The 25554-nt window shown below is 40.5% G+C and overlaps 2 protein-coding genes across 4 annotated transcripts; both read right to left on the minus strand.

Moving 5' to 3' along the window:
- Nucleotides 1-1356: 1356 nt before the first annotated feature.
- LOC104346345 (caspase-8-like) lies at nucleotides 1357-12109 on the minus strand. The gene is made up of 8 exons (XM_009951063.2): nucleotides 11457-12109; nucleotides 8312-8641; nucleotides 7978-8083; nucleotides 6825-6963; nucleotides 5293-5381; nucleotides 4525-4636; nucleotides 3012-3501; nucleotides 1357-2305 (listed from the first exon to the last, which is right to left on the minus strand). Exons 2-8 carry the CDS (start codon nucleotides 8620-8622, stop codon nucleotides 2155-2157), a joined length of 1398 nt encoding a protein of 465 aa, XP_009949365.1. The 5' UTR covers nucleotides 8623-8641; nucleotides 11457-12109; the 3' UTR covers nucleotides 1357-2154.
- Nucleotides 12110-12982: 873 nt separating this feature from the next.
- Nucleotides 12983-25376, minus strand: CASP10 (caspase 10). Of its 3 annotated transcripts, none has more exons than XM_086465545.1 (11): nucleotides 25293-25376; nucleotides 22492-22831; nucleotides 22255-22354; nucleotides 21545-21680; nucleotides 20670-20758; nucleotides 19368-19404; nucleotides 18112-18200; nucleotides 17036-17062; nucleotides 16478-16589; nucleotides 15206-15710; nucleotides 12983-14654 (listed from the first exon to the last, which is right to left on the minus strand). In XM_086465545.1, exons 2-11 carry the CDS (start codon nucleotides 22803-22805, stop codon nucleotides 14492-14494), a joined length of 1572 nt encoding a protein of 523 aa, XP_086321671.1. In that variant the 5' UTR covers nucleotides 22806-22831; nucleotides 25293-25376; the 3' UTR covers nucleotides 12983-14491. The 3 variants fall into 3 exon arrangements, with proteins under 3 accessions (XP_086321671.1, XP_086321672.1, XP_086321673.1); XM_086465546.1 differs by lacking the exon at nucleotides 25293-25376 and adding an exon at nucleotides 24436-24447; XM_086465547.1 differs by lacking the exon at nucleotides 17036-17062.
- Nucleotides 25377-25554: the final 178 nt, after the last annotated feature.

Consider the following 25554-nt stretch of genomic DNA (forward strand, 5'->3'; position numbering starts at 1 on the left):
AAGGTGATTGCCCCTCACCATTCTCCAAATTGTACTACAGAGGAAAAACAGAAAATTGAAGATCCGACTTCCTTCTTACCTCTCCATTCTGTGGGAGAGCCTCAAATACATGCAAGAACATACCAGCCACCCTGCTGCAGGCGTGTGTCAGCATACTTTGCTCAGAACCATAAAACTGAAGGTTTTCTCCTTCCTTGATCACTGCATGAGCCACATATAAAATCACAGTATGCCTACTTCCTGCAGTCCTCTAGAGGATTTTGATGGGGCTTTCTCTCCCTTCTAGTAGATCTTCATCAGCAGACAATAACGATAGCTATGGAGGTGGCATGATTTTAACAGAGCAAAATACCATGCCAATTTAATGACAGGGTGTGACTGACCAGCATACTCCCACCAGGAGAGGCCAGCTCAGAGAAGAAGGGCAAAAATCCAATGATCTCAGGGAAGACTATATCATAAAGAAAGCTCAAATTACCTCAACATCAGGGATACTGGAGGATAATCTTAGTTTTAGAGAAGACAGCTGCACCTGTGAATATCAAGTTCCGCAAGACAATTAATAAAAAATAATGTCTTCCTGAACTAGCCAGACCAGCATGGGGGGTGTGAATACATAAAAGTATAAAAACTGGACAACTGATAAAACATCTAAATTTTGGAAAGAGCCGTAGGCTTGAGCTGGCTTCAACCCACATGTTCCATTGTGACTGGGGATGCCCAATGTCACGATGGTGAGCACTCTCATTTACATAGTGCTTGTAATATCTGTTCATGAAATCGGTGTGAACAGAGCTGTGACTCTAAGAATGGGCATTCTCCCTTTTACTTGGAAGGTGAAAAAGGGCAAGGGGAGCAAAATGCAATTGCCAACAAACACGTTGTGTGGAACTGGGGAAAAAAAAGGTTTCATTTCAAGAACACAAGCAGGATTGAATAAAGAACCCCTACTTTATGGCTAGACATGGATTTCCAAAAAATACAAACTAAAAAAAGCCTAAGTTACAAAGTGTCTCAAATCCATCCTTTATTTTCTTGTAAACTCAAAAGGAACATAGCCGTTAGAATCACATACAGCTTCCACACACCACCTACACATTGCCGAGGATGCAAGGTAAGAGCAGCCTCACTGGCATCAGCTGCCGTTGTCATGAAAGTCCTGAACTTAAAACCTATTGTTTCCTACCATCTCTTCAGCTGCTAGTGAAGGGGTATCAATATGCTAACCCTCAGGGTAGCGGCCATCGAATACTTCAGTGACAGCAAAATAACAACTTCTGCTGAAGTAGAAGTGTTCATCCTGCCGACTGTCCCTCAGTCAGCTCATCCAAAAGAGAAACACACCACAAACAAAGATGATGTGAACAACAATAGTATTTATTACAACAAAAGAAGAGTCCACAGGAGCTAGTCTGTTGCCAGAAGGCATCTCAGAGTAGTGGATCTAATGGAATGGGACCTTCCTTCCAGTGGCAGACAGCCATTCAAAACAGACTGTCCCCTAAGAGCTCTGAGAAAAAACAGAATTAGAACCCTTACTATTAAAAACCAAACAGCAGTGCTGTTTAGCCAAGTAAATTAACAACATAAAGCAAACCAAATATTTGGAGGAAAAGAACTGAACTTGTATTATCATAATCATCTTATTTTGGTCCTTCTGGACAGAGGTGTTGTTTTCCACGAAAAATTACACAGCTTCCAGAGACAGCCAGTGATTCACCTCTAGGTAAACCAGTTACAATCTTATACATGCTCCCTAGGAAGGGACCTAGCATTCTGAATCTATCCATTCTTTTCTTCGGATTTCAGGGACTTACAACTTGGACAGAAATGGGACTTCCACTGGCATTTCCAGTAACTCTTTAAAAATCACACTAATTAGAGTTGCTTCCTCCCTTGAAACCCAGACTGAACACACTCCACTGCTTCTGCAGAACAGAAAGCCAGACCTGTACTCCTCCACGGCCTTACCAAACTGCTACAGATCCAGGTGTCAGGAGACTGATTAAACATGGGAATTGGAAAATTTAGGTCCCATGACCCCTTGAAGGACTGCGGCTAACTACACAGAGCCAGATAATTTCTCTTGCAAATTCTCTTTCCTGTGGAAGACCATTCAAGATGTGACTCCTAACCGAGCGTATTTTCATGTTTCTACTTTTCAGTTGACTGACACTGTGGAACTTCAAAGATCAATTGCTTCCGTAGGGTTGACGTTATCTTTGGCATCTGCTTCCATCCATTTAATACTCTTCCTCCCACTTCCTTGTTCACTTCTGTCAGGATGGTTATGAGATCCTTGCGCCTTGAAAAAAAATGAAGAAAAGTTACATTGAAATACATGGTACTTGCAGCTAGGCCAAGAAGCTGATCTATGTTTGCTCCAATAAGGTGCAAAGGGAAGGCTGGTATCTTCCTCTCACCCTGGGGGAATAAAAGCAACGTCTGCACAGCATCGCTTTACCAGAAAAAGCAGTCCCCTTCTTTGGTTATAGTCAGAGGAGTGTGCTACGATGAAACAGAACCAAACCTATGCATTCTCCACCCATGTGAACATGATGTCTGAAGAGAAATTCTGTTTTCTAAATCAAGTTTATGATGGGAAGAAGAGGGAGGCAACAATGAAAATTATGACTAAAGAACACTGATATTTTTTGTCTGTATAATCACTCAACAAATTCACCTCTCATCAGGTGTCACTGGAAGAAAAATCACTTATCAGTCAAAAATGTTAAAAAACATGCACACACATACACATACTTGTTTACACATAATGTTCCAGCATTACAACCCTGGTTCTGTCACAGGCAAACTAGGCAAAGCCACCTGGTACTTTGGTTCATCTGTAGAAGAATAACAATGCCCAATTCCAGAATAATTATTGTTCTGCGCTGTCCTGCAGGTGAAAAGCAGTATATAGCACAGCTGAAACACTGATGTTTTGGCACAGCATGCTTAAGTATGTCTGTCTGCAGTACCCTGAATGTTCATGAATTAAAAATAGTACTTACAGTGGGCAAAGCAACTGCATCTTGTCACAGAGGCACTGAATGTAAACACTGCCAGTCTTTGTACAGCGGTAGCACTCATAGTCTTCCACTGTAGCCATGCCAAGCAGGATATCAGCCTGATCAGGAATGGAAGTCAGAGGGGTAGCATCTGTCTCAAGATGGCCAGAAAAGTCTTCTTTTACTGTGACAGCCAGATGACCTACAGAGCCTTGGCAAGCCTGGATGAAAAACAGCTTGGGTTTGCCAGCAAGCGAAGGACAATTAGATCCACTGAAGCAGGAGAGTAAATCTTTTATATTTACAAACTCATGATCAACACCTTTTATTTTGTCTTTTTCACCATGGGAAAAAATGAAGCAAACAAAACAGTCCATGTTACTATGATCTTTTTTGCTGTATTCTTTAACTTTTGCATACATTTGCTTTGCTTCTAGATCCATGTGCTCAACTGTCTCAAACTGAAGCCATTTAAAGACCCTCTTCACAGCCTCTGGGAAAAAAAGTCAGAAGGCACTTGTTAAACATAAACAGTGACAGGGGAGATGCCGAAACATCAGTGTCTGTGTGGTAGATCAGAAACGTTCAGATCCCACCAACAAACTCACCTGACTGACGCTTAGCCTGCCAAATCTAATCAAAAACCCCAAATGCTTAATTTTATTTTTTTAAACACAAATGAGTGAAGCATCACACTATCTAAAACAAAAACAGGATTCAGATTATGTGATTAATCGGTACAAATCAGCGAAGCTTATTGGGTCAAAGCAAGCTTTAACTGTGCATTGCATAGTAATCTCAGATGCTTAAGAACAACACTTACCAAGGTAAAGAAGAGGCACCTCTCTAGAACGACAAATTATGCCACTCTTAAACGAACTAGGTCCCTCATTCTGTGGGAATGATCAATGCAGCAAGAAGGAAAGCAGAGTAACCCGCTAACAAATGCTATGCAGACTGCTCAGCAAATGTTGACTTAACTGTAGTGTCAGCGGTGAGAAAGTAGCTGGGAAGCAAGCAGCCTGTAGACAGGCTTGATGGAGTCAAAATATGGGTGATGTGTGCTTTCATGAAACAGATTTTGCTTTCTTAAGTTAACCTTAAAAGTAATTCTTGCAGGAAAACACGCTTTAAGGAAAATCATAAAGCAGTAGCATTTATTTGAGCATTAAAGAGAATTTAAGGACTTAAAAATATTATTCCATGATAGCCAAGAATTAAAAACAATCAAAAAGTGAAAAGATAGAATAGTAATCCCTCCTTCACTATTCGGTACATATGACCAATTAAGACGATGCTTTTTCCTAAAACAGAAAGTGGTTCCTTCTTTAAGCCATCAGCTAAACTGTTGAAAGTGGCATATTTCCAATTTCCACAGTGACTGTCATTCCAGTTACTCTGGAGGCAAAGGAGCTCAACAGACATGATTCTTCTTCACAGGAAAGACTAGATAATTCTTTCAGAGAATTAGCAGCAAAAAAACCCAAACCAGTAGTTGGATTAAAAAACTACTTACCTCCATCTTTCACTGTTCCTTCTCTGGCTTCATATGGATTTTTAAAAATGTAGTTGTTGAGAATCACACAGAAACCATGGGGGTTATTTTTCATCTTGTATGATTCCACAAGCTGTAGAAACAAAGAAAGCAGGTAAGAAAGCAGTGCCAAGCATCTGAAAGAGAAATATGCTATACACAGACTGTTGGTCCTTCATGTCCAAGCATAAAAAACTCATGAGGGCCAAGATATAAGAAAGGAAAGCCTAAGAATACAGGCTAGCTACAGGGGAGAGGACTCTGCTTTGCCTCTCTAAATCCCTCCTCTGTCTCTGTGGTTAGGACATGATTTTGGCACGGGAACAAGTGAGTATCCAGAAACACGAATTTGCATGTGCAGAGGAAAAGCTCCTGCACCCTACCATTCCCTCTGAGAGTTGTTGTGGATTTCTACTGAGGTGGCAGATTCTGTTGATCCCTTTCCATCTGTCCAGGAATATCCTGGCCAGGACTTTAATGTCTCGGTCTCCATTATTGTTAAGACTGGTTTTCTTCACACAACAGCCGCTCCTTCATTTCTGGTCTAAAAGGTTGCTGACAACTAGGTCCTCACAAAGGAACAAGGCTTGGTCTTGTTTTTTTAAAAATGGGAATTGTTCCAAGGCCAACATACAAAGCCAGAACCCCTCCCTCTTTCAGCTTTTCCACCTGCTTAGTCTTAAGAATTTATGCTCTTCCCTCCCAAGAGTTGGACAAATACTTTAAAGGTAATCTTGAGGTATTTCTCACCAGGTGTGGTGTCTCCCCCTCTGCTCCTTGTCCTGCTGGATGCGCAGACACAGACACTGGATATTGGAGTTTTTCCTTAGAATAATTTTCTAAAAGGGTGATGATAAAGAGAACATTTTAGGACTAAAAAGATAAATCTTCCACTGTGCGTGTTTCAACACTCAGAAACACAATACAAGGAGTGAGGTGGAGTGAGAAACTACCACTTTGTATAGCTGGGCCAAGCAGGGTTCCAGTTTCACAGACTGCTGGTTATTGAAGCTGTGCAGAGCTGTGCTCCATTTTTTCTCTACTCTTTTACTAGTAACAAGATCTAGATAATAGAAGGCTGAATGTGAGTCGTCATCCCAAGCAAGCCATTCACTAGCATCTCCACTATGGGATACATAAGTGAAAGAGATACAGCGGCACGCTACAGCTAGTTATTTTACTTCTGAGGCCCCTGTCTCTTCTCCAGTTAACTCTACTGTTTGGATGCACCAAGGATGCAGAATACCAGCATAACGGAAGATGCCCTCAAAGCCGCAAAACACTTCTTTGAATACAACTGCCTGAAATAAGCGAAGAAATCATCAAACCCATGACTCTACCCAAGGAAATAAATCACTTTTACAAGTTACACAGATACATTTAAATAGAATTTAACTGTCAGGGCAACAAGATCTGTAAGACATGCTCTTTTTCTACTTATCAAGGGGGACAAAATAACGATACTATTAAAAAGCCATTCCCCCGACACTGGACTTGCTTACACTAGCCACCCTTGGCAATTTTCTTCCGCGCTTTTAGAGACACAAGCACAGGTCAGCAGCATAAAGACATGCTGGGGAAACTCGTCAGTATCTCTACACGGAACTGCGTGGGCCATAAAGATATGTCTAAGGGAAGACATGTCCTGAGTCATCCAAAAGGAGGTTCTGGGGAAAAAATGTAATAGGTCTCAGCTGTTGTTGGTTGACACATCCCAAAGAGTAAGGCCCAACTGTTGTGTTGGAAGTCACCACCACATATGCAACAGCCCAGACAGACTGAAGTCCTTGAAATTTCGTATCTGGTATAGAAAGCTAATAATTACACTTTAGCCAAGTACCTGGTCTCCAGGGACTTTTCCTTTGGCTCAGAGCAAACAGCCTGGCTAACAGAAAATAATGCTGACAGTATCCCAGTACAAGCTTCCCCAAGGCAACTGTCACTTCCAGTCTCTTTCAGTGACTGAAAAGCTATACTGGTCCAAAACCAGCACTGCACTGTTTCCTGAAGAGAAAAATTGCATTTAAGGCAAAGGGAAGGGAGAATCAGACCATTTACAAAGCACGGAACGTACTTCAAGCAGCGATACAAGAAGGTATGATGGGATAATGAAGTAGCAGAAAACTTCAGAAGCCACAGGTATCAAGAGACGCTCTGCCTATCCTAGCATACTGTAAGGTCTCTCTTCTATCTCTGGACTCTCCTAAGCTGCCAAGGATGGAGCCACAAAAATCACAAAAACCCCCCGTCTCTACTCTTAAACAGCACATTAAATAATTTACCTTTTTTTTTTTCTTCATAGGTATCAATTTTTTTCTTTATGTCAGCTCTAAATCCCTTTAATATCTCTTTCAGCATTGCCAGGTCATCTTCTTTAATTATCCCATTTCTTTCCATTTCCAGTAAGACTTTCAACATTGACTGGTAAAACAAAAACATGTAACCCGAAGTCATGCAGTGACCTTCAATAACTGCAGTATCAGGCACTTCTGGACAGAGCAGAAGACTACATCCTCATTCCCAGAGACCGACCAGCTAAAGTCCAATTTCTTTTTCCTCCAAACCTCATTAAAACAAGGGTCAGGATGCAATGCATCTGCAGAAACACATCACTAAGGTTAAGACAGGATCATTAGAAATTGCCTATGGCTAGCTTATCCTGCTTTTTTTCAGCAGTGCCAAGTGCTGATGTGGATAACAACATGCCTCTGTGTTCAGATGAAGTGCTGTTAAGTCATTTTATCTGTGCCATTTTACATTTTCTGTTACAGAAAAGGTGTTCAGGACTAATTTTTTTAAAATCTCAATAGTCCACCAAGCTGGAGGTAAATCTGCTAATTTTCCTATAGGTACCACAATACAAATACGACTTTCAAGGAAGCTTCTTAATAATACCAGGCATTTTTGTAACACTGTTTGTTATTTACAACACAAGCATTAAACTAGCTCATCAAACCTCTTAATACTTTTGTGGGGGGAGTTAACAAAATGCTGTTACCCCAAATTACAATAAAGAAGAAAACATACCCAGCGACACGCAAAAATTTGTAGTTGAACTCACATTAGAATTCCATTTTCTTTCTCGAAAACATTGTTTTTCTTCCAGCAAACATCACTCTTCCTAGATACAGCATATGTCACATGTCTTATAAATGCCAAGCAAAGATGAAGAGCATGATGGGTTTTGCAAGGAGAAAAGATTAGGGAAACAGGTGGTGGAGGGAAATTAGGAACAGCAGAGCACAAAAGGGCAGAGAAAAGATACAATGAGAAAAAAAAAAAAGGGCCCATTCCTTCACACAGCAGCTAACATCAGAATTCTTTCAACAACAGATTTTAGTGACAGAAGACTGCTTTCTCTTTTCTCGCTTCTTACAAGAACTAGCAGGCTCTGAACTAGCCTTGCAAGAAACTTATCAAGGTCACTTTGCATACAGCATTATCCTGGAGCTTGTTCTTTGGTATTTGTTTCTGGAGCAGGAACTTCACACTCTTGACATCTTCTGGAGTCAAGTCTTCTGCAATTCCATATAGCAGTTGCCTGGCAATAAAGAACAGAAAAAGACCGATGAAGAAAGTTATGAGAAGTACACACCACAATTACACATTGAAACTGCAAAATGTAAAACTCACCATGGCAGGCAGTCATGCTATCATAAATACAGTTGTGCTGGGATGTTCGTAAGACAAGTGCAGACAGAAAACAAGACAGCGCACAACAGAACTGTTGTACATTGTACATGCAAAGGTTTACTACATCTGTGCTTACCTGTAAGCTGACACCTTTGCCCTGCCCGGGATCTGAAGCTCTCTCTCCATCTCCTCTCGGCTGGAGCCCAGGTGGGCAGCTAGGAGGTCCATCCGATTGATCCGGTAGAGCAGCTCCTTCAGGAAGGACAGGCTTCCCACCTCGATCATGTCTTTCTCCTGCAGCACCTCAAAGAAGGCCTTGGGCTCCTGGATCACTTCCAGCTTCCTCATGGGGATGTGCTCCAGGCTGAGGAACTTTAGAGCTGCGAGTTCATCTGTGACCAAAGCCTCAGAAATGTCAAAAAGGAGTTTGTGGAAGTCTGTACTCATTTCACATCAGGATTTGGATCTAAACACAAACAGAAGTTATGCCATTTGTCAGTAACATTAGTGCAAGAACATGATTGTAAAAGGTATCATATCATGTAGAACAGCCCAAAATAAAAACACACGGTCAAAAGTACTTCAGTACAGAGAGGCTGTCTTGCTATCATAGCTTTGATGCTTGGCTCTTTTGGTTCTCTCAACTTAACAAGGAATATAAAAAACTCTGTACAAAGCAAAATTGACAGAGAAAGTCAGAGATTGTTCTCGCTTCCTATGGTGTGGCGGGGCAGTGGGATGTACAGATGTACAGGGTGTACAATCCCGGCAGACTGCTGCTGCCTTTTTTTCTTTTTTTTGAGGTTTGATCCCATTTGGGAGCAAGAGTCACTTGCCAGTCTGAAATACAGACTATGTAGCAGACGAGACTGCCAGGTTTTACATCATAACAAAGAAGTCCACATTAAGTATAAGCTATCTGGCTTCTCCTTTCTTTAGGCACTGCTGCTGACCCTGGTCAGCATAGCCAAAGCATTTCTTCCTGGTTTTGGATTATCTGCATTAAGAAAAACTCAGTTCCCAGCTCTCAATCCATTTGTAATATTCAAATCAAATACAGATCACGTCAACCTTTTTAAAAACGCCAGGAGAACTCTTGTCAAACTAGTTTGTTTCACTGAATGTCAAATACCACCTCCCTTCACCACCACTTCCTCCATCAGCTTTAGAAATATTAAGCTTGGCTTATGGATCCAACTTTTCAGGACAAGAGAAAGTTAGAAAATACCAAGTGCAAGCCTTCCAACTATCTCACCCTGACACTTAAAAGACCTGCCTCCACTGCCTCTCTGGTAAGAGAACCATTTGCCACTTTGTTCTCTCTGCCTTAGACTGAAGACACCTAGGAATCTCTGAAGAGAATCTCTATAGAAATGCATTCAGTAGAGGTCTCTTGTCCCATAGAACTCACTGAGAGACAGCAAAGCTTACAACAGCAAATCAAATCTTCCTGCTCCTATGCTACCAGAATATTAAGCAATCCCTTTTAATGTTACTGCTACTGCAAATGTTTCAATAACAGGGCTAACAACTCCAAGGTAGCCCAGCTGAGTAACTGAATCAGTACTACAGTAAACATTTAAAAAAAAACCCCACAACTTAGCAGACAACAATACTTCCAAGGACCACTCTGCAGCAAAGCAGCTTTTCGTGGCATGCCCTTGCCCACTTGTTAGTTAGCAAGAGCGAACATACAACTGAATCTTACACCTTTGTCTATCAAAAAAACTTATATAACAGAAACCATGCATGTGATGTGGCATATACAAGGCACGCTCTGCCTCCAAATACTGTTTTCTTTAAATCCATTCAAACAGAACTTTTTAAACAGCCTAGAATCCATACCATTCAGCCTGTATCACCACAAAACCACTAGTATCTGAATGAATCATACATGCTTAACCTCATGATTCAATGACCTCAGACCTGACTGTGTATTTTTATATCCACACAGAAAGAGAATACTACTTTCTTGGTAGCTAGTTATGAAGTTACTCTTCTTTCTCACATAAATCATGCCTTTTGTTTAAGGCATAAGGCATGAGCTTGTACATCTTTCGGGTAAAGGGAATTTTCATTTTTATTTCTCAAAGGCTATAAGATTCAAACCCACAAAATTACTGCAATTAGAACAGAAGTGCCACCTACACCTTATATTTAAGCCTGACTGTAAATACAGGGAGCACACTAAAAAAGCGTTTAACTGCTTCTGTCTTTTTGTCCCACTTTACTAAATCAAAGATATAACTGATACAAGGAAACTGTTTAATAATAACAGTAATAATAATAATAACAACTTTACAGCACTTACATGGGAGGTCAAGCTGGAGAACTGCTGAAACAACTCTGAAAAAAGTGAGACAGCCATAGTCTCTAAAGTTCCAGGAAAAGTACTGCCTTTTGTACTACGGTCTATACTGTCACATGACTTACAAAAAGTACGTTATAACAAAGTAATAAGCTGTGGTCAGAATGCAGCAGTTCCCTACTCCACCTATCATGGTTCTAGTTTCAGGAAATTAATTATTACAGTGCTTGTAAGAAAAAATGGTAAACAAACGACAAAAGTAACTAGGTTTTGCTTTTGTTTTAAGGGGACACACTAAGCAGCACAGCCAGGACTTCCCAGCATACAGTACAGCTCAGTACATTTGCTCCCATACATAAATCCTAATTAAAAGACAGTGAGGGAAGGGTGAATCAATTACATCTTCCCATTTAAAAAAAAATCTCAGTCCCACTGTCCTGCTGTGTCACCAGATCCTCCACGACTTACCTCCTTTCTCTGAAGTCTCTCTCCAACTCAACCTAGCCTATTTTTAACATGCACTTTCATGGAAGATTCTGTCTTAAATTTAGGAAAAGTCAACTATCAGCACTGAATTCAGCAACAGTACCCAGTGAATACAGGGAACCAAAAGGCTAAACATTCCTTTGAAATTATTTATGTAATATACTTCCCTATTTACAAGAAAACTTAAGCAATAATTAACTTTCGGCATTTTCAACCTCTTTGTGTTATAGAACTCCACCTTCAATGCTAAGGTTCCCAGTTCAATCTGCTGGTCACCAGTAGCTTCCTTTTTTTTTTTTTTTTTTGTTTGCAGCAGCAAATATATGGTCAGCCATCAGTACAGCTACCAGAACCTCTGAAGCTTGTGAAGTCAGCATTATGAAGAGAGACAGCTAGGAGAGCTGAAACTTGTTAAAATTTTGCAATGAAAACAATCATTCATTGATTTTACCCTATCTACTTTTATAAACTCAAAATTGTAACATACCCTTTGATAGAATGAGGCATACAAATTCCTTCCAAAAGGCACACGCTAGTAACAGTTCAGAAAACGTGTGTGACTTATTTCACCGGCACAAGCTGTCCATTTATCCAAAGGCTAGGAGCAGCACAGCGCTCTATCTGATCTTCAGGTCCAAAATGGTTCTGTCTCCATGTCATCCCATGCCCCAGCGTCTCTCCCTCTGCATGAGTTCCTCTGTGTCTTAACTGAATCAAGACTCCAATTGCAGTTTGAAAGAGGAAGCATGCAGTGATCAGCACTGTGTGAAAAATATCTGCGGACAAGACCAAGCCCAGGATGGCTCTTTCTAGATAGAGGCTTCTCCCATCATGCAGCAGTTTCAAAGACCAGCCCTCCCGACACTGTTCTTCCTCTTTGTCTTTACTGTTTCACTTCTTATTTCTTCCTCTCTTGCCCTTCCCCAAAATGTTCCTGTCCTTTTGTTAACTTACAGTCTCTCAAATTTCCCTCAGCTCCCCTGCACCCTGGTTTTGTCCCTCTGGCTTCCTCTAGAAGTGGCTCAGTGACCCAATCTATTCCTTGTACTGCAGCCTGCCAAAAATGAATTTCTCCCAGAAAGGCTGGTCTTGAGGAAGCAAAAATGCCGAGGCTACTCACTACTCAGCAACTGTAATGACTATGGCCTCTACTGGCAGAAGGCAGGATACACAGTTCCTGCACAAAAACTGACAAGTCAGGAAGGACAGGATACCAGCGACTTGTGGATGTTACAAATCTCACTTTAAGACCAAAACACCAACTTTCCCAACCGAAAGATTCTTTTTACACTAGTTCCACTTAAATATGTCTAAACAAGGGTTGCACAAGTCACAACAATTCTTTAATTCTGTAGGTGCATATGCTACTGTATGCCATCAGTAAGCCTGAACAGAAACCAACCATACTTTTGTTTGTTTGTGTTAGGCTGATTTCTTTCTGGCACAGTTCTGCATTTAACTAGTTACACTGAAGGTCTACAGTATGGACAGCAAGAAGCGATGCGTATCTAAGTTGTACATAAACCACTCACTCTCCCCCACAACTTTCAAACCGCTATCTTACAATACACCGCAGGAGATCCCGCAGAAACCTTGCTGAATGGCAGCTGCAGTTACGGTGCTAAGCCTATGCCACCTTTGGACTTGTGCCAACAGAGTACCACTGCATGCCACTGAGTATTACCATGTGCAGCCACATAAACACAACCCTCAACACACATGCAAAATATTCACACCGAATAATATAAATCACAGTAGTGTAAACTGCGTTTGAACAAACCTTATTATAAGCAAGGGAGACTTTACCAGTCTTTTATACTTCACAAGTGTGGATCCCTCTCCCCAGGGAACTCAAGGCAGAAGTCAGCATAGACTCTTCTGGCTGCCTTTACCTCCCTATGATTTAACTTGGGATTACCCAGGCAGAAGTCTCTACAGAGGAAGCAACATAACATGATAATGTTCTCTATCTACCAAACTTAAAAATGAAGACAAGATCCCACAAAACAAGGAAAAAGTTGTTGTCAATGTTTACTCTGTACTGATAAAAATTCAGTTGTTACCCAAACATACAAAACAAGAGTGCACCAAGTCTGAACAATAATTGTGAGCCATAAACTTCATGATTCTATTAAAAGATGTTATATATTCTACTATCAGACAAAACACAAAAGTGACTTCAAGTGTGGCAGCCATACTAACTCAGAAGACTCAAAATGTGTTGGGTCACACAACTACCAATTCATCATGATAAAAAGTGACCATTATGTTTTGGCAAACTGGCTGCATTTCAATACTCCATAGGATGCAAAACTCCCCTCCTAAAAATCCTGGATAGCACAAGCTAAAAATTGCGTCCAACAGCACTAGACCATACTCTTTCAAATCTTCACCCTAATTTATGGTTAGTAAACATATATAACAATCAGTGTTTTGCTGAAATGAACTAAGTTTCACTTCAGCTTAAACCCTGAGGCAATTAAAACCCCACTGATTCACACAGCCCAAAGTGCAGAGGTCAGTCAGAAACAATATGCCTCACTCCAGTACATAATTTTTATCTCCACAAGCTCTTAAAAACAAGTATGAATTTAATGCTGTAACAAACAGGAAGGACACAGACATACACAGTAATTGCTCATAACAAAACAACATGATATTATTTCAGTTAACCCACAAAATGCTCTGTTAGAAGCTTAATCAACGAGTCTTGTTTCTCACATGGCTGCATTTTAGATCTTAAAACAAGAAATGATAATCAGAAAATTTAATGCTTAACAAAGTTAATCATCTGATAAACCTATACAAATACACTGCTGAATGCCGTATTTCATAGCATGCAAATCATCCACCCTAACTTTTCTTCCCAGAAGTGACGGGGAAGTGACAGTCAGACGGAATACTACACAGCATTTTGACTTTACTCAGTTTTGGAGAGATCTCATTGTACATGAGACTTACGTCAGACATGAGATGGTATCAGTGTGCACTGTTACTGATTTCAATAGTTAACTGGCTCACCACGTAATTGAAATCAGAGATGGAAGGAAACGTTTTTCCACTTATTACTTAAGCTTTCTCCCTTTGTCCTTCCCACTTTTGTCTTTCTCCATGAACATATCTAATGAATTTAGAGGCAGCATTTAAAATTGTTAGCTTGCAAAATAAACCACAATGAGCCTAAACGAGACCATTAACAATCGTGGTTTAGACATGGAAGGCTACATGCAACCCCTTATGCTGCCAGAAAAAATACTTTTATATCTGCAGTCTGTGCAGGGACAAAAAGGTTCAACATCATAGAAGCATGCTTCTCCCTGAATAAACAGATGATGCAAATAGCTGGCACATGGATTTTTAATTGTGTCTCCTCCAGTTTCACAGTTTGTTTGGCAAAAAATCCGAGGCCTTGCCTTGAAGCTAACAGTTCCTCAGGATTCTAGGTAACTGCCTTAAAACAGGTAGTGTGATGAATTGCATTTAAATGAGAAGTTCTGATAATAAGAATGTATTTTAAAAGCCTCAACGTTGCTGTGAAGGAGGAGGGTCTTTAGGTATCGGGAATATAAATTTTCTTCTTAAGGTATATGCTGGCTGGGGCATCTGCTTCTTTGTCCCCAAGCGGTCAACACGTCTGCCCACATCTTCATTAACTTCTGTAAGAATCGACAAAATATCTTCACCCCTACAGCCAGAAAGAGAGCAAAAATAATTTAAAAAAAAAAAAAATTAACGAGCAGATGGCACTCCATTTAACACCTCCCAGATCATCTAGAAGATACAGTATAAACATTTAAAACACAAAAAAGAAAACACATCCTTTTCTCCAAATTTCTCCTGTTTTGTTCTCATTTGTGCCATATTAAAAAAAGACCTTTTCTTACTCTGTCTTACTTGATTCAACCACTAAAGAAAAATAATGGAGTAAAATATTTTTACCTAAATGCACTCAATAAACAGATGGCTCTGCCTTGAAGAAGATAGATAGGAAGTTTTCAGGGTTTTTTTTTTCTTTTCTTTTTTTTTTTTTTACAACAAACTTCACATTCTCCAGATTATCTCTATGGTACTAGTAGTGTTAATGTAAATTTATCAGTGGCAAGCAAACAAATCAGCAATTTAATTTTGTCCACCTCAGAACATGGGTTAGTGTCCCTATGTGAATTTGCCTTTGGAGAAAAAACAAAGGTGAGGTTCCTCCCTTTTTTTCATGAAAGAACTAAGCAAAGTATTTACCTTGGTACCAACAACCGTAGCTTGCTGCACAGGGCCTGAATATACCAAGCACCCTGTTCAATGTGCCGGAAAGAGACATATCCATCAATTGTGGCCATGCCTAGGAGGAAATCAGCCTCTTCAGGAATACTTTCAGAAGGAGAAATACTGTGTTGCATGGAAAACGAGTTAGGAATTCGTGCATCAGCTTCAACATAGACAGGACACTGTATCTCTTTACCCTGGCAAGCTTGGATAAAGAAGAGTTTGGGTTTTTCAGCCAGCTGTGGACATCGTTTGGCAGTGAAGTGGGACATGATCATGCGGATTGACACAAGTTCCTCATCTTTCCCATAGATAGCTCCTGACTCTCCATGAGACAGAATACAACATATAAAACAGTCCCTGTCTTTGTGATCTTGCAAATGCTGCCAAGTTTGCATGAGATCTTTAATCTCCCAAGATGTCAGATCTGTGTAAGTTCTCACATCCAGACCAAGCCATGTGAATACTCGCTCCAGCTCCTCTTTAATTAAAAGAATGATAAAAGGAAAAATTGAGACAGTAGAAAACCATTTTATGAAGTCACCATGCAAGCTAATCTGAACCAGAAAAGACCTTACACCGTGACACTTCTGCAGACTCATCCTTATACTACTATCAACTAAAGATTAACTGGAATAAAAAAAGATGGCATCAGCTCAAACACAGACTTCCTGGATTTTTCTAGACAAGTTTCAGAAAATACAGTGACATTTTGCAATCTATAATGACACATTAAGTGAGGTCACAAATGATACCTGAATATAGGAGGAATCCCCCCCCCCGAGTTTCAGATTAGATCTTCAAAACCGTCCTCACATCATTATTTTCCAGTTGCAGTTTTGACTATTAGTTTCATACACAAGAGATAAATAGAATGAACAAAATAAAATAAGAAGTATGCACAGAGTTGCTTGATTATGGAATTTTGCATTATATTATGTAAAATGATGGTTTCATTTATTTTTAGTTCTTTATCATAGCTATATATAAAGGCTAAGTAAAAAGAGATTCTTAAAACAATTCAAGAATGATCCAACTGCATCAGAAACTCAGCGGTTACTCATCCTTTAACCCTTCCTCCCCCAGGATAAGCAAATGACAAAATTCAACAGATATCAAACATTTTACTCTTTAAGAATATTAACTAACTAAAATACAGACAATAAAATACACAGCAATACTAGACAATCAGCTCACATGGGCAAACAGAGACACCAATCCTCCAAAAATTTCACCTCCATAACTTACCAGCATCTTTGCAAGAACCCTTCCTCTCCTGAAGAGACCTACCGAAGTTAACATTATTAATAACAAGACAAAATCCTCTGTGTGGTCCATCCATTTTATAGCTTGCCATCTTCTGTAGAAAGGAGAAGGCAAAAAACTTACAGCCTCAATGAATTTATTCAACTTACTCATATTTCCTTAACATGTCTCAAAACTGGCATCCAAAAATTAGAGACACCTCAGACTGCGGGTTACTTTTGAAAAGCTGGAACTCAATGTTTTCACAACTTTTCACACTCCTTGTGTGAAAAGACATGGGTGAAGCCTCAAGCACACTCTGTCACCAAACTATCAAACTGAAGAGGAAAGGTTTAGCAGCTGGGTTGGTCATCTGTTTGCAAGAGGGAGGATTCAGCAGACAAACTCTGCAATCTGCATTGGTGACAGGGATAGAAATCCCCAACTGTTTCCAATGTCATGACAACTTTTTAAGTTCAGATGGCAGAGGGTTCACAGTGAAACTACAGGATGTTAGACATCTGAGTTGTTTTTATTTTTTTCCAAGAGTAGTGTGAATACCTGAAGCAGGTGGTTCATACTGATCCACTGGAAAGAGACAGAAGCAGAACAGAGATCTCAGAAGTGCATAAACCTGCCACATTACAAGTTTTGCTGATTTAAAAGTTACCTCCCACTCTTAAGAAAGAATGCTTTAAAAATGGAAAAGTCGCCAAAACTTCAAACACCATCTCTTGAAGTGCAACCTTGGTTTGAAATAAAAAACTCCCACTACTCCAGTTTCTTTCTGCTCACTAGAGAGAGCAACAAACTTCTGCTTTTGTGCATTTTAGTAGGACAAAATACAGGCAGCACTCCAAGCTCCTTCAACAGCAGCAAGTAGTTTTGCTACAGCAGTCTGAACATCAGGTGATAAAAAGGTATGTTATAGCACAGAACTTCAAGAAATTAAATAGCTATAAACAAATGCAACAACTTGCTCCCTCAATGTCCATGCTCATCAGATGGAAAAAGCCATAGGGAGAATTCAGTGGTTACACTGCTGTACAAGGTTAAAGAGTGCACACAAGGCTTCTAAGAAGGGATCTCAGAAAAGGGATTTTATCGCCTGTATCAAGACCTCTGGTTTATTGAGGAATATTGTTACATGCCTGCAATAGCTTACTAAAAACTCTTGCCTTCTTTTATGCTACTCATAAGGTCTTTGCATGCTACCTCTTAACACTTTTAATTTCAAGATGCCCTGAAGCATTTTCTAAGCCACATCCAGAATGAGAAATCCATGAAGCTATGTTTGTCTCTGTGTCTTGCACATTCTGCTGCCATCTCCAAAATGCACAACTTAAGAAAATGCCAGACGTTTCTCCTGTATCAGGAAGACAAGCAGGTGCACTGATGTGTGGATAACATCAAAGGTATTTACACCTGTTTTGCCTCCACCACACCTTTCAATATTAGCAAGTTTCTGGCCTCCAAGTTTAAAATATTCTCTGAAATAACCCAGTTGATCAGACAACTCAAAAAACTTCTTGAGACAGAGACATCTCACATGTCCTTGCACAATGAATATCATTATAGCGATGAAGACCTTACACCCCATGTATTCAAAAAGAAGGATTTAAGAGATTGTCTCAAACCTTAGATTCATTTTCTACATTGCTGAATTCTCCAGGCAGCTCCAGGTTCATTTCAGAGAAGCCTTGTGTAAGATTAGCTGCTTTGTTATCTAAGGGAAAAAAAAAACAGTATAGATATTTAGGAATAGAAATCCGATATTGGTGGATATAGCAAAAAGAAGTTTAGCTACAATACAGCACTTCTTGTATTTGAAATACTGTTTCACTGGAAGGAATAATTCATCCAGATGAGATAGCACCATCACGTTCAAAGGATCTATTCTGAACACGTGTCCAGTTATTTTTATTATATATATTTGTGTGATAAAGGAAAGGTTTCTATTTGTATTGCTATTGTGGAACAAAGATATCCATGGTACAAGGATAGGCTCTGAGACATTCAAGTGAATTTTTCACTTGGAAATCAGCTTAGAAATAAACCATATTGTAAGAAGGATCTTCAATGTTACTACTGAAACTCCCATTACAGATTTTTTCTTTTTGTTCCTGAATCACTGATAATAACTCTCAGACTGACTTTCAGTGCAAGGCTGCATTCACAGAGCTTGGAAGTGGAAAAGAGCTGACAGATGTTGTGCTGCTATACTTTGCAATTGGTCAATCTGACGTGACAAAGACTATTATTTGTACAGAATCTTTTCAGAGATCTGATCCAAAATGTAACTTTATTTATTGCTGCTTTATTTACTTCTCCTTCTGAATGCCCTAAAATGCTTGTCTGCTTTTGTACAAATCATACATTATTTAATGCATTCAAAATATCCATCTCTACCATGCAACACCCCCAGGCACTTCAACATAATGATCTATAGAGCAAAAGAAGTCCAAGGTAAAAATCCTGCATGCAAAAAGTTGACATCTCAGTTTTATAAACAGTCATAGTGTCTCATTCTCTAGTCCTCCCAGGGATATATAAACAGAAAAGTTGTTTTTCATTTTCAGGAAAGAAATCATCTGTTTACTTCTAATCGGACGAGCCGTTATTTCACTTCCCAGAAAGCATATTAGGTAGTTTCTACTTAATGACTAACAAAGTACTCAGGATTTGTACAAATTTCTCTTGCTTTTTTCTATATAAGAACATAAATCCTTCAAATCTATTTGTGCAGAAAGCAAAGGACCCTTCCAAGAAAACAGCAAGGTAAGTGTGTTGCATTAAACCAAATGCTAGAAATTTCCCAAAGAAAGTAAAGGAATGCAACATTAAACATAAAGGTAATAAAAAACAAACTAAACATATTTTCAGAAATTCTTACCATTGATATTAGAACCGACAGATTTGATTGAGGTCTCCTATTTTTTGAGTGAGGGGAATACCATGTTAAAAATCATTATTATATACAATAAGTTTTCATAGTGATTTTAGCAAAATAGTCTTAATACAAAGCTCTTTAAGTAGTGACTAGGAAAAACACTGAATTCTAAGAGCAGCAAAGCATTTAAAAATGAAATTACAAAAGACTTCCCCACTTACAGCAAATCTCTCAGAGCTGGAAACAACTATATTTTCTCTTAAGGATAAAGGGAAACAGCAAAGAATTTTCTTTCACTTCCAAATGATCCTCTCACTATAGGGGCAGGCAGACAAAATAAGGTCCCAACATAGTCCCTTATCAACTCTCTTGGATAGTCAATTATTTGAGTATAAAGTATTGTAACTGCTGATTCTAGTCCTGCCTAAGAGATATCTTCTAGCAGTAAGTGTCAATGGTTTATTATACAACATGAAAAAGTGTATAACCTCTCACCATTTTAAAGAAAAATCAAACATGATAATCAGGATTATGTAAACAGTCTCTTTGTCTTTTTAAAAAATTCTTTAAAATCTGTTTTCTTAATAAAACTACATTAATTTTCTTACTGTGCCAAGTGCCATGCACGAAGGCTTCCCCAAACCCTCTACACATGTAGAGCAAATATAGCTCAAAGCAGCAGTAATGCAAACCCTTCTGGTACTAAACAGCTCATTTTCCTCACAATTTCACTGCTGGGAAGTACCCTTAGAAAGATCACTGGTTTTCCCCATTCAGAACCGGGTTAAAACTCCCTCCCTTCCTCTCCTCTTCCCCACAAAAAGAGATCCTGTATAGCCCTGATAAGTTGCCCCATCTGATTCATCATCCAGCTGCAGGAGGCCTTTAACTGATCCAGTACTGGTACATTGAGAAAATGGGACCACCTCTCTTAGCAGCAGCAATTTGAACTGATCAAAGTGTGGTGTTAGCCTTTAGAGAGAGAGTTGATCAGCTGAAACTTTAAAAATCACCGACTAGCTAATCAGTACCTGTCTAGCTTTTCCCTCACTTGCCTCTCTCCCCAACATTAATTTTTCCCCCAATTGCACATGACCAATACCAGTGTTTTTGACTTCCACTATTTGATACTATATGCAGCTGTATTTCTTAGATGCTAAACAAATATGCTTGTTCCCTTCCTAAACTAAATAAGAAGATTTATCAAAAAATCTCACAGCTAGTACGGTTTCAAGATAAAGACAAGAAAAAGAAACAACGTCCAAAACACTAAAACCCAAGTTGGCCATATGTACTACAATGTACCTGTGAGGAAGTGAATACTCTGCTGTTTCCAGCGTGAGACACTGAAGACTCCTTGACTGGCAGAGTGTTTTCTTGCTGAGGCAGAGACACTAAAAGCAGAAAGAGACAAAATGAAAGTAGTCAAGTGCCTTTTAGTTAAACCAGTATGAATCTGCATATTGGGCAAATGCGAATCTATACATACTGAAAGATGTAAAGTAGAAAGCAATGCTCCCAGAAAGCACGGGGGAATGTAATGCACGCAACACTGAGTGCCCTTGTAACTACTGGGGAGACGTAGCTTTGTACTTGCCAGATTTTTTCTTCCCAGTGCTTAAATAAATGCAAATAGAACTTTTTCCCCCCAGTATGCTTATAGTCACTCCACAGGATGTTAAATGAAAAGAAAACTGCAAACTGCAGTATACCCCCTGAAAACACAAATCACACATTTAGTAATAAAGCCTACCAATATCAGACACACATGCACACAGTTTCCCTCGCCAGCTTATTAGCAGGCAACTGCCTTGTTGTAGTATACATTCATACATCACAAAGTGCCTTTTACAGGATAGTCATCATCACCTCAATATTACTCATGGAGAAATGGAGAAGTGCAACATAACTATAAATAGATTTTTAGTTTCCTAGCCTGTTCTGTATCTGCTGGACTGCTCTGTGTGGCCTCAGACATTCCAGTACATCCCCACCGGAGTTCAGCTAGGAAGTAATGCAAACTAGGGACTGTTATGCCAAATTTGTGTGTGAAGATGAGCAATCCCACTCTAGCTCCTGTTCTAAGAATGCACACATAGGACCTTGAGGTTCAGTTGCCCGGACCCTTCCAGTGCTTCCAGCATTTTAGCAAACCCACTCTCTGACTCTGAATTTCTCACCTTTTGACCTTTTGTAGCAGTTTACTGTTTCCAGGAGATCAGGAGAAACATTCATACAGATTTCCTCCAGGATCTGTACATTGTTTTCAGTTAAAAGGCCCTGTTTTTCCAATAAAATCAGCAATTCCAGAGCAGACTGACAACAAAAAGCAGAGAGTAAAGTATAGTCATTGTTCTTTAGAACTCAAAACCCACCTCAGCCCTGTCTGCTTCAAACAATCTGCTTTGCTTCCTACCAACAAGGCCGAAACAGTCCATTTTACATCACTGTGGGAGGTAGAAATGTTGCTCCATGGAAAGCTACTGGTTGCGTTACTATTTGGTATGGTCGTGTTTAAACAGAGTCACCCAAACCATACTAATGACTCCTGGATTGAAGGCTTTGCTGCTGAGAAATTGATATCAATGACATATGGACACGAATCTCTTCTGCACATGGCTCAAGCAGGGCAAAGATTTGATTTGTCATCATTTTATGACCTAATGCAAGACTGTGGACTGTCAGTGATTGACCTTGGCACAAAGCACCAGATTCCACACTTACCTTTCAAGAGCTTTCTGCTTGCTAACCCTATAAATACTGACTAGCCCAGTTGCAGATTATGCCCTATCCTGCCAAATATTTTTCTCTTCACGCTTTTCCTCCTATTTTAGTCCCCCCTCCTTCTTCCCCTCCCACCACATACACATTTGGCTCTCTCCTCACATACAAGAGTTATCCGTCGCTTTGGAAGACAGTTTTGCAGGAGGAATATGATATCCTTCAACATCTCATTGGTAATGTTCTCTGACAATTCATACAGCATCTGCCTGTAACAGAGATCCAGTGAGATAAAAGCAGACTAGAAGACAGTGTAGAAACTAAAAGCAATCCAAGAACTTAAAAATGGAAAGGGAACAGTATGGCATAGAGAGTAGTAATGGACAGAACCCCACTGCAAGCTTACCTGTACGGAGACACTCTTCCCTTCTCATGCAGACATTCTTGCACTTTCTCCTTGGTATAACCAAGTTTCTTGAGCAAGGAGTGACACTTAATTCTGTATAAGAGTTCAGCTAGGAGGAAAGTATCTTCCTCATTCAGATATTCTTCAGCCATGAGAAACTGAAAGATGTCCACTGCTGACTTCACACTTTCTAGTTTTTTGAAGGGGAGCAAGTCAGTACAGAGAAATTTTAAAGCTGCTACATCTTCAGTCACCAGATTTTCATCAATGAGCAGAAGCTGCTGACGGAACTTCAAGCTGACATCATCCTCCATGTTGCTGGAACCACCAGTCTCTCTACCTGAAAGCAGAAAGCAAACACTAGTAACACTTGAATCTTCAGTACAACAGCCCTTGTATTAAGATTTCATCCAACAGCTGTTTGGAAGCCCTGAATTCTCTGCAGAAGAAGAGTTTCCTTTTAAATAGATCTGAAACTCACTTCCTTCTCCAAACACAAGACTACAACAAAGACCAGATTTGGAAGAAGATCTGAACAACTGAGTCTAAGTTTGAAGTTAGCCCTGCTCTGATCAGAAAACTGGTCCAGATGACCTCAAGAGGTCCCTAAGTTCTTCAATTTCTTTCAAACATCTTCCACATTCAGATCTTTGCTTCTCTCCATTGTTTGTAGGTGGGAAGAGTCCCTGCAGTAACTTACTACAACTTTCAGTGGATAGAGCACAGTGGTTCACATGCTTTCCTTGATTTGTAGTCCAAGGGGTCATTCTCCTCTGGCTGCAGCAGTGAGGCGTTCCTCTGTTACAAGCCTAACACCCAAACTGAACTGTGGAATACCCATCCAGTCCCAGTCCTATCTTGCTACCAGACTACCACAAAGTATTCGAAAGTGTTTCACATTTGGCATAGGAAAACCCTAAAGCCCCCCCATAAATAAAGGTCAACTAAGCTGTAATAGCGCTCAGTACTCAGTCTAAATAGGCTCTGCACAAGCAACTCAATTTTACTGAAGTTTAATAGAGACTAATCACCCTTTCACTATACCAACTTCTTCCATGTAGCCTAGGCAGTTCTTTTCTGCCTTTCGAAGGTTATATAGGTAAAAAGGTGCTTCAGTACCTTCTGCCCAAATGGGTCTTTAATCTTTTGTTTAGAGTAGCTGAAAGCAGCAAAGCTTTTTACATGAGGGAGCACAACAAAAAAAAAACAGGGAAGCAGAGTAGGGACAGAACTTCTGATCTGAAGCCTTTGAAGCATCTGGGAGGACAGCTCAGCAGATAAACCACAGAGGGTATTTACAGGACGTGGGGGCACAGAGAAGAGAATGTTGCATTTTCGTGTTCAGTGGCAGATATAATCCCCAAGTCCAGATGCCCAGTTAGGAAACGAGGTTTGACAGAACACAGGAATCCTGAATTGTGTCCTGTCCCTAAGTCACAAGTCAGAGCCTGTGCAAAAAAAAAGTAAGATTGCTTTTTCCTGTATTCAAACTTATTCTCCCACAGTGCAATAGCTGTTCTTGACATTCCTTCTCTCCTCATGTGAAATCCCATGTGTTGTGACACCCTCTTCACTTAAGATGCTATCAAAAAAGGTTGAGATCTCAGCCAGTTATCTACACACTGAAATTACATCACTTCACAGTAAATTAGACTTTAAACTAATTTAGCTAAAAGCTACTTTAAAATCCTATCATTTAATCAACCAAATTTAGCAGACTAACTTAGGTTAAACTGATTCCTGCCTAAACTAACAAGCTTATACAATCCAGGTTCAAACTGAATTATGATAATTCAGAATTTAGAGCCAGTGACTTCAACTAAATGAGTTAAAAACCTATCGCTTTAGGAGAACAAGGGCAAGTTGTGTGTATACCAGGTGTACGTAGTTATTTCATCAGCAAATCAAACTTAAGCAAGATCCATCACAAACACCTTTATCTACCTTTAAAATAGTTTTCAAGTCTGTGTTGCTACCATTCTCGGAAAGCTTTCTTCATTCCAAGGATCTTATGCTTGATTTTGGAATACCCTCAAGACCTCAACACGTGCTGCATCTACCAGCTGTCTGTAACCCCTCCTTCCCGCGCTCTGTCCTGAGGGCAGGCTGGGCTGGCCCTCTCCCCCAGCACTACAATGAAAGGAAGTACTACCGGCTCACTGCCTGCCCCTCCACTGCTCAGCTTACTGCCGCAGTAGTTTCAGAACTTTCTACCACTTAATGCATTTTACGGGCCATTTATAAAACATCATGGTAAAAACCAGAGTCCTAAAGCAAAGAAGGAAAACGAGAAAACAATCCCTATTCCAGTAAAACAAGACGATACTAAATACCCAGCACTAACACACGGAGGGCCCGGGACCTACCCACTCCCGTGGCTCACCCTAACATTTACAGCTAGAGCTAGCGGACATCAGAAGGCAGAACATCGAGACACAGAAAAGTAGTGGATCAGCGTCTCTAATCAATGTTTTCCGACATACCCTTAGAATCACATAAAATAAGCAATGAGGATTATCAAATTACTGTTTTTTCCTTTAAAGTTCTATGGATAGGGGCACTACCAGACTGAAAGATGGAAGACGAACTAAACGCCAAGGAGCACAAAGGAACGCCGAGGCTCAGCCCACCGCCCCACGAGTACGGGGAGCGCTCGGCCCCGGCCCCGGCCCCGCGGGCAGCCCGCGGGCAGCCCGCCGGCAGCGGCACGATACTGGAAGGAAAGAGCGGGATCTGGGCTATAGCCTCGGGAGCCGAAGCCTTCCTTCGTTCCGTCTCCCGCTCCGTCCCCCCTTTCTTACCTCTGACAGGATCCCACCCCGTCCCCTCTCCCGCCAGGCACTCTCGGGGCGGTGCTCAGCGCTTCCCGGTTTATTCCCCGGCCAGCGGCCAGCCGCCGGTGCGCTCCCAAGTGCTGAGTCACGACCGTGGGCCGCCCTGCCAGCCCGGCGCCGCGCAGGAAGGAGGCGGCAGCTCCAGCAGCGGGGGCGGAAAGCGGGACAAAGCCGATCTGGGGGAAGGGGCTGCGGGCGCGCCCGCGGGCCGCCACACCGCTGCCAGTGC

This window comes from Leptosomus discolor, chromosome 5 (genome assembly GCF_034619465.1).
Source record: "Leptosomus discolor isolate bLepDis1 chromosome 5, bLepDis1.hap2, whole genome shotgun sequence".
In the NCBI taxonomy this organism is placed as follows: Eukaryota; Metazoa; Chordata; class Aves; order Leptosomiformes; family Leptosomidae; genus Leptosomus; species Leptosomus discolor.

Excerpts from the sequence above, each read along its gene's own strand:
- LOC104346345 (XM_009951063.2), bottom strand. The coding sequence starts at position 8,622 with ATGAGTACAGACTTCCACAAACTCCTTTTTGACATTTCTGAGGCTTTG. Across the intron at positions 8,084-8,311 it reads GCAAAGGTGTCAGCTTACAG|GCAACTGCTATATGGAATTG; the intron begins GTAAGCACAGAT and ends CTTTATTGCCAG. Across the intron at positions 4,637-5,292 it reads AGGGGGAGACACCACACCTG|CTTGTGGAATCATACAAGAT; the intron begins GTGAGAAATACC and ends TTGTTTCTACAG.
- CASP10 (XM_086465545.1), bottom strand. The coding sequence starts at position 22,805 with ATGGAGGATGATGTCAGCTTGAAGTTCCGTCAGCAGCTTCTGCTCATT. Across the intron at positions 19,405-20,669 it reads GAGTATTCACTTCCTCACAG|GAGACCTCAATCAAATCTGT; the intron begins GTACATTGTAGT and ends CTCAAAAAATAG. Across the intron at positions 15,711-16,477 it reads GGGTTCTTGCAAAGATGCTG|AGGAGCTGGAGCGAGTATTC; the intron begins GTAAGTTATGGA and ends TTTTAATTAAAG.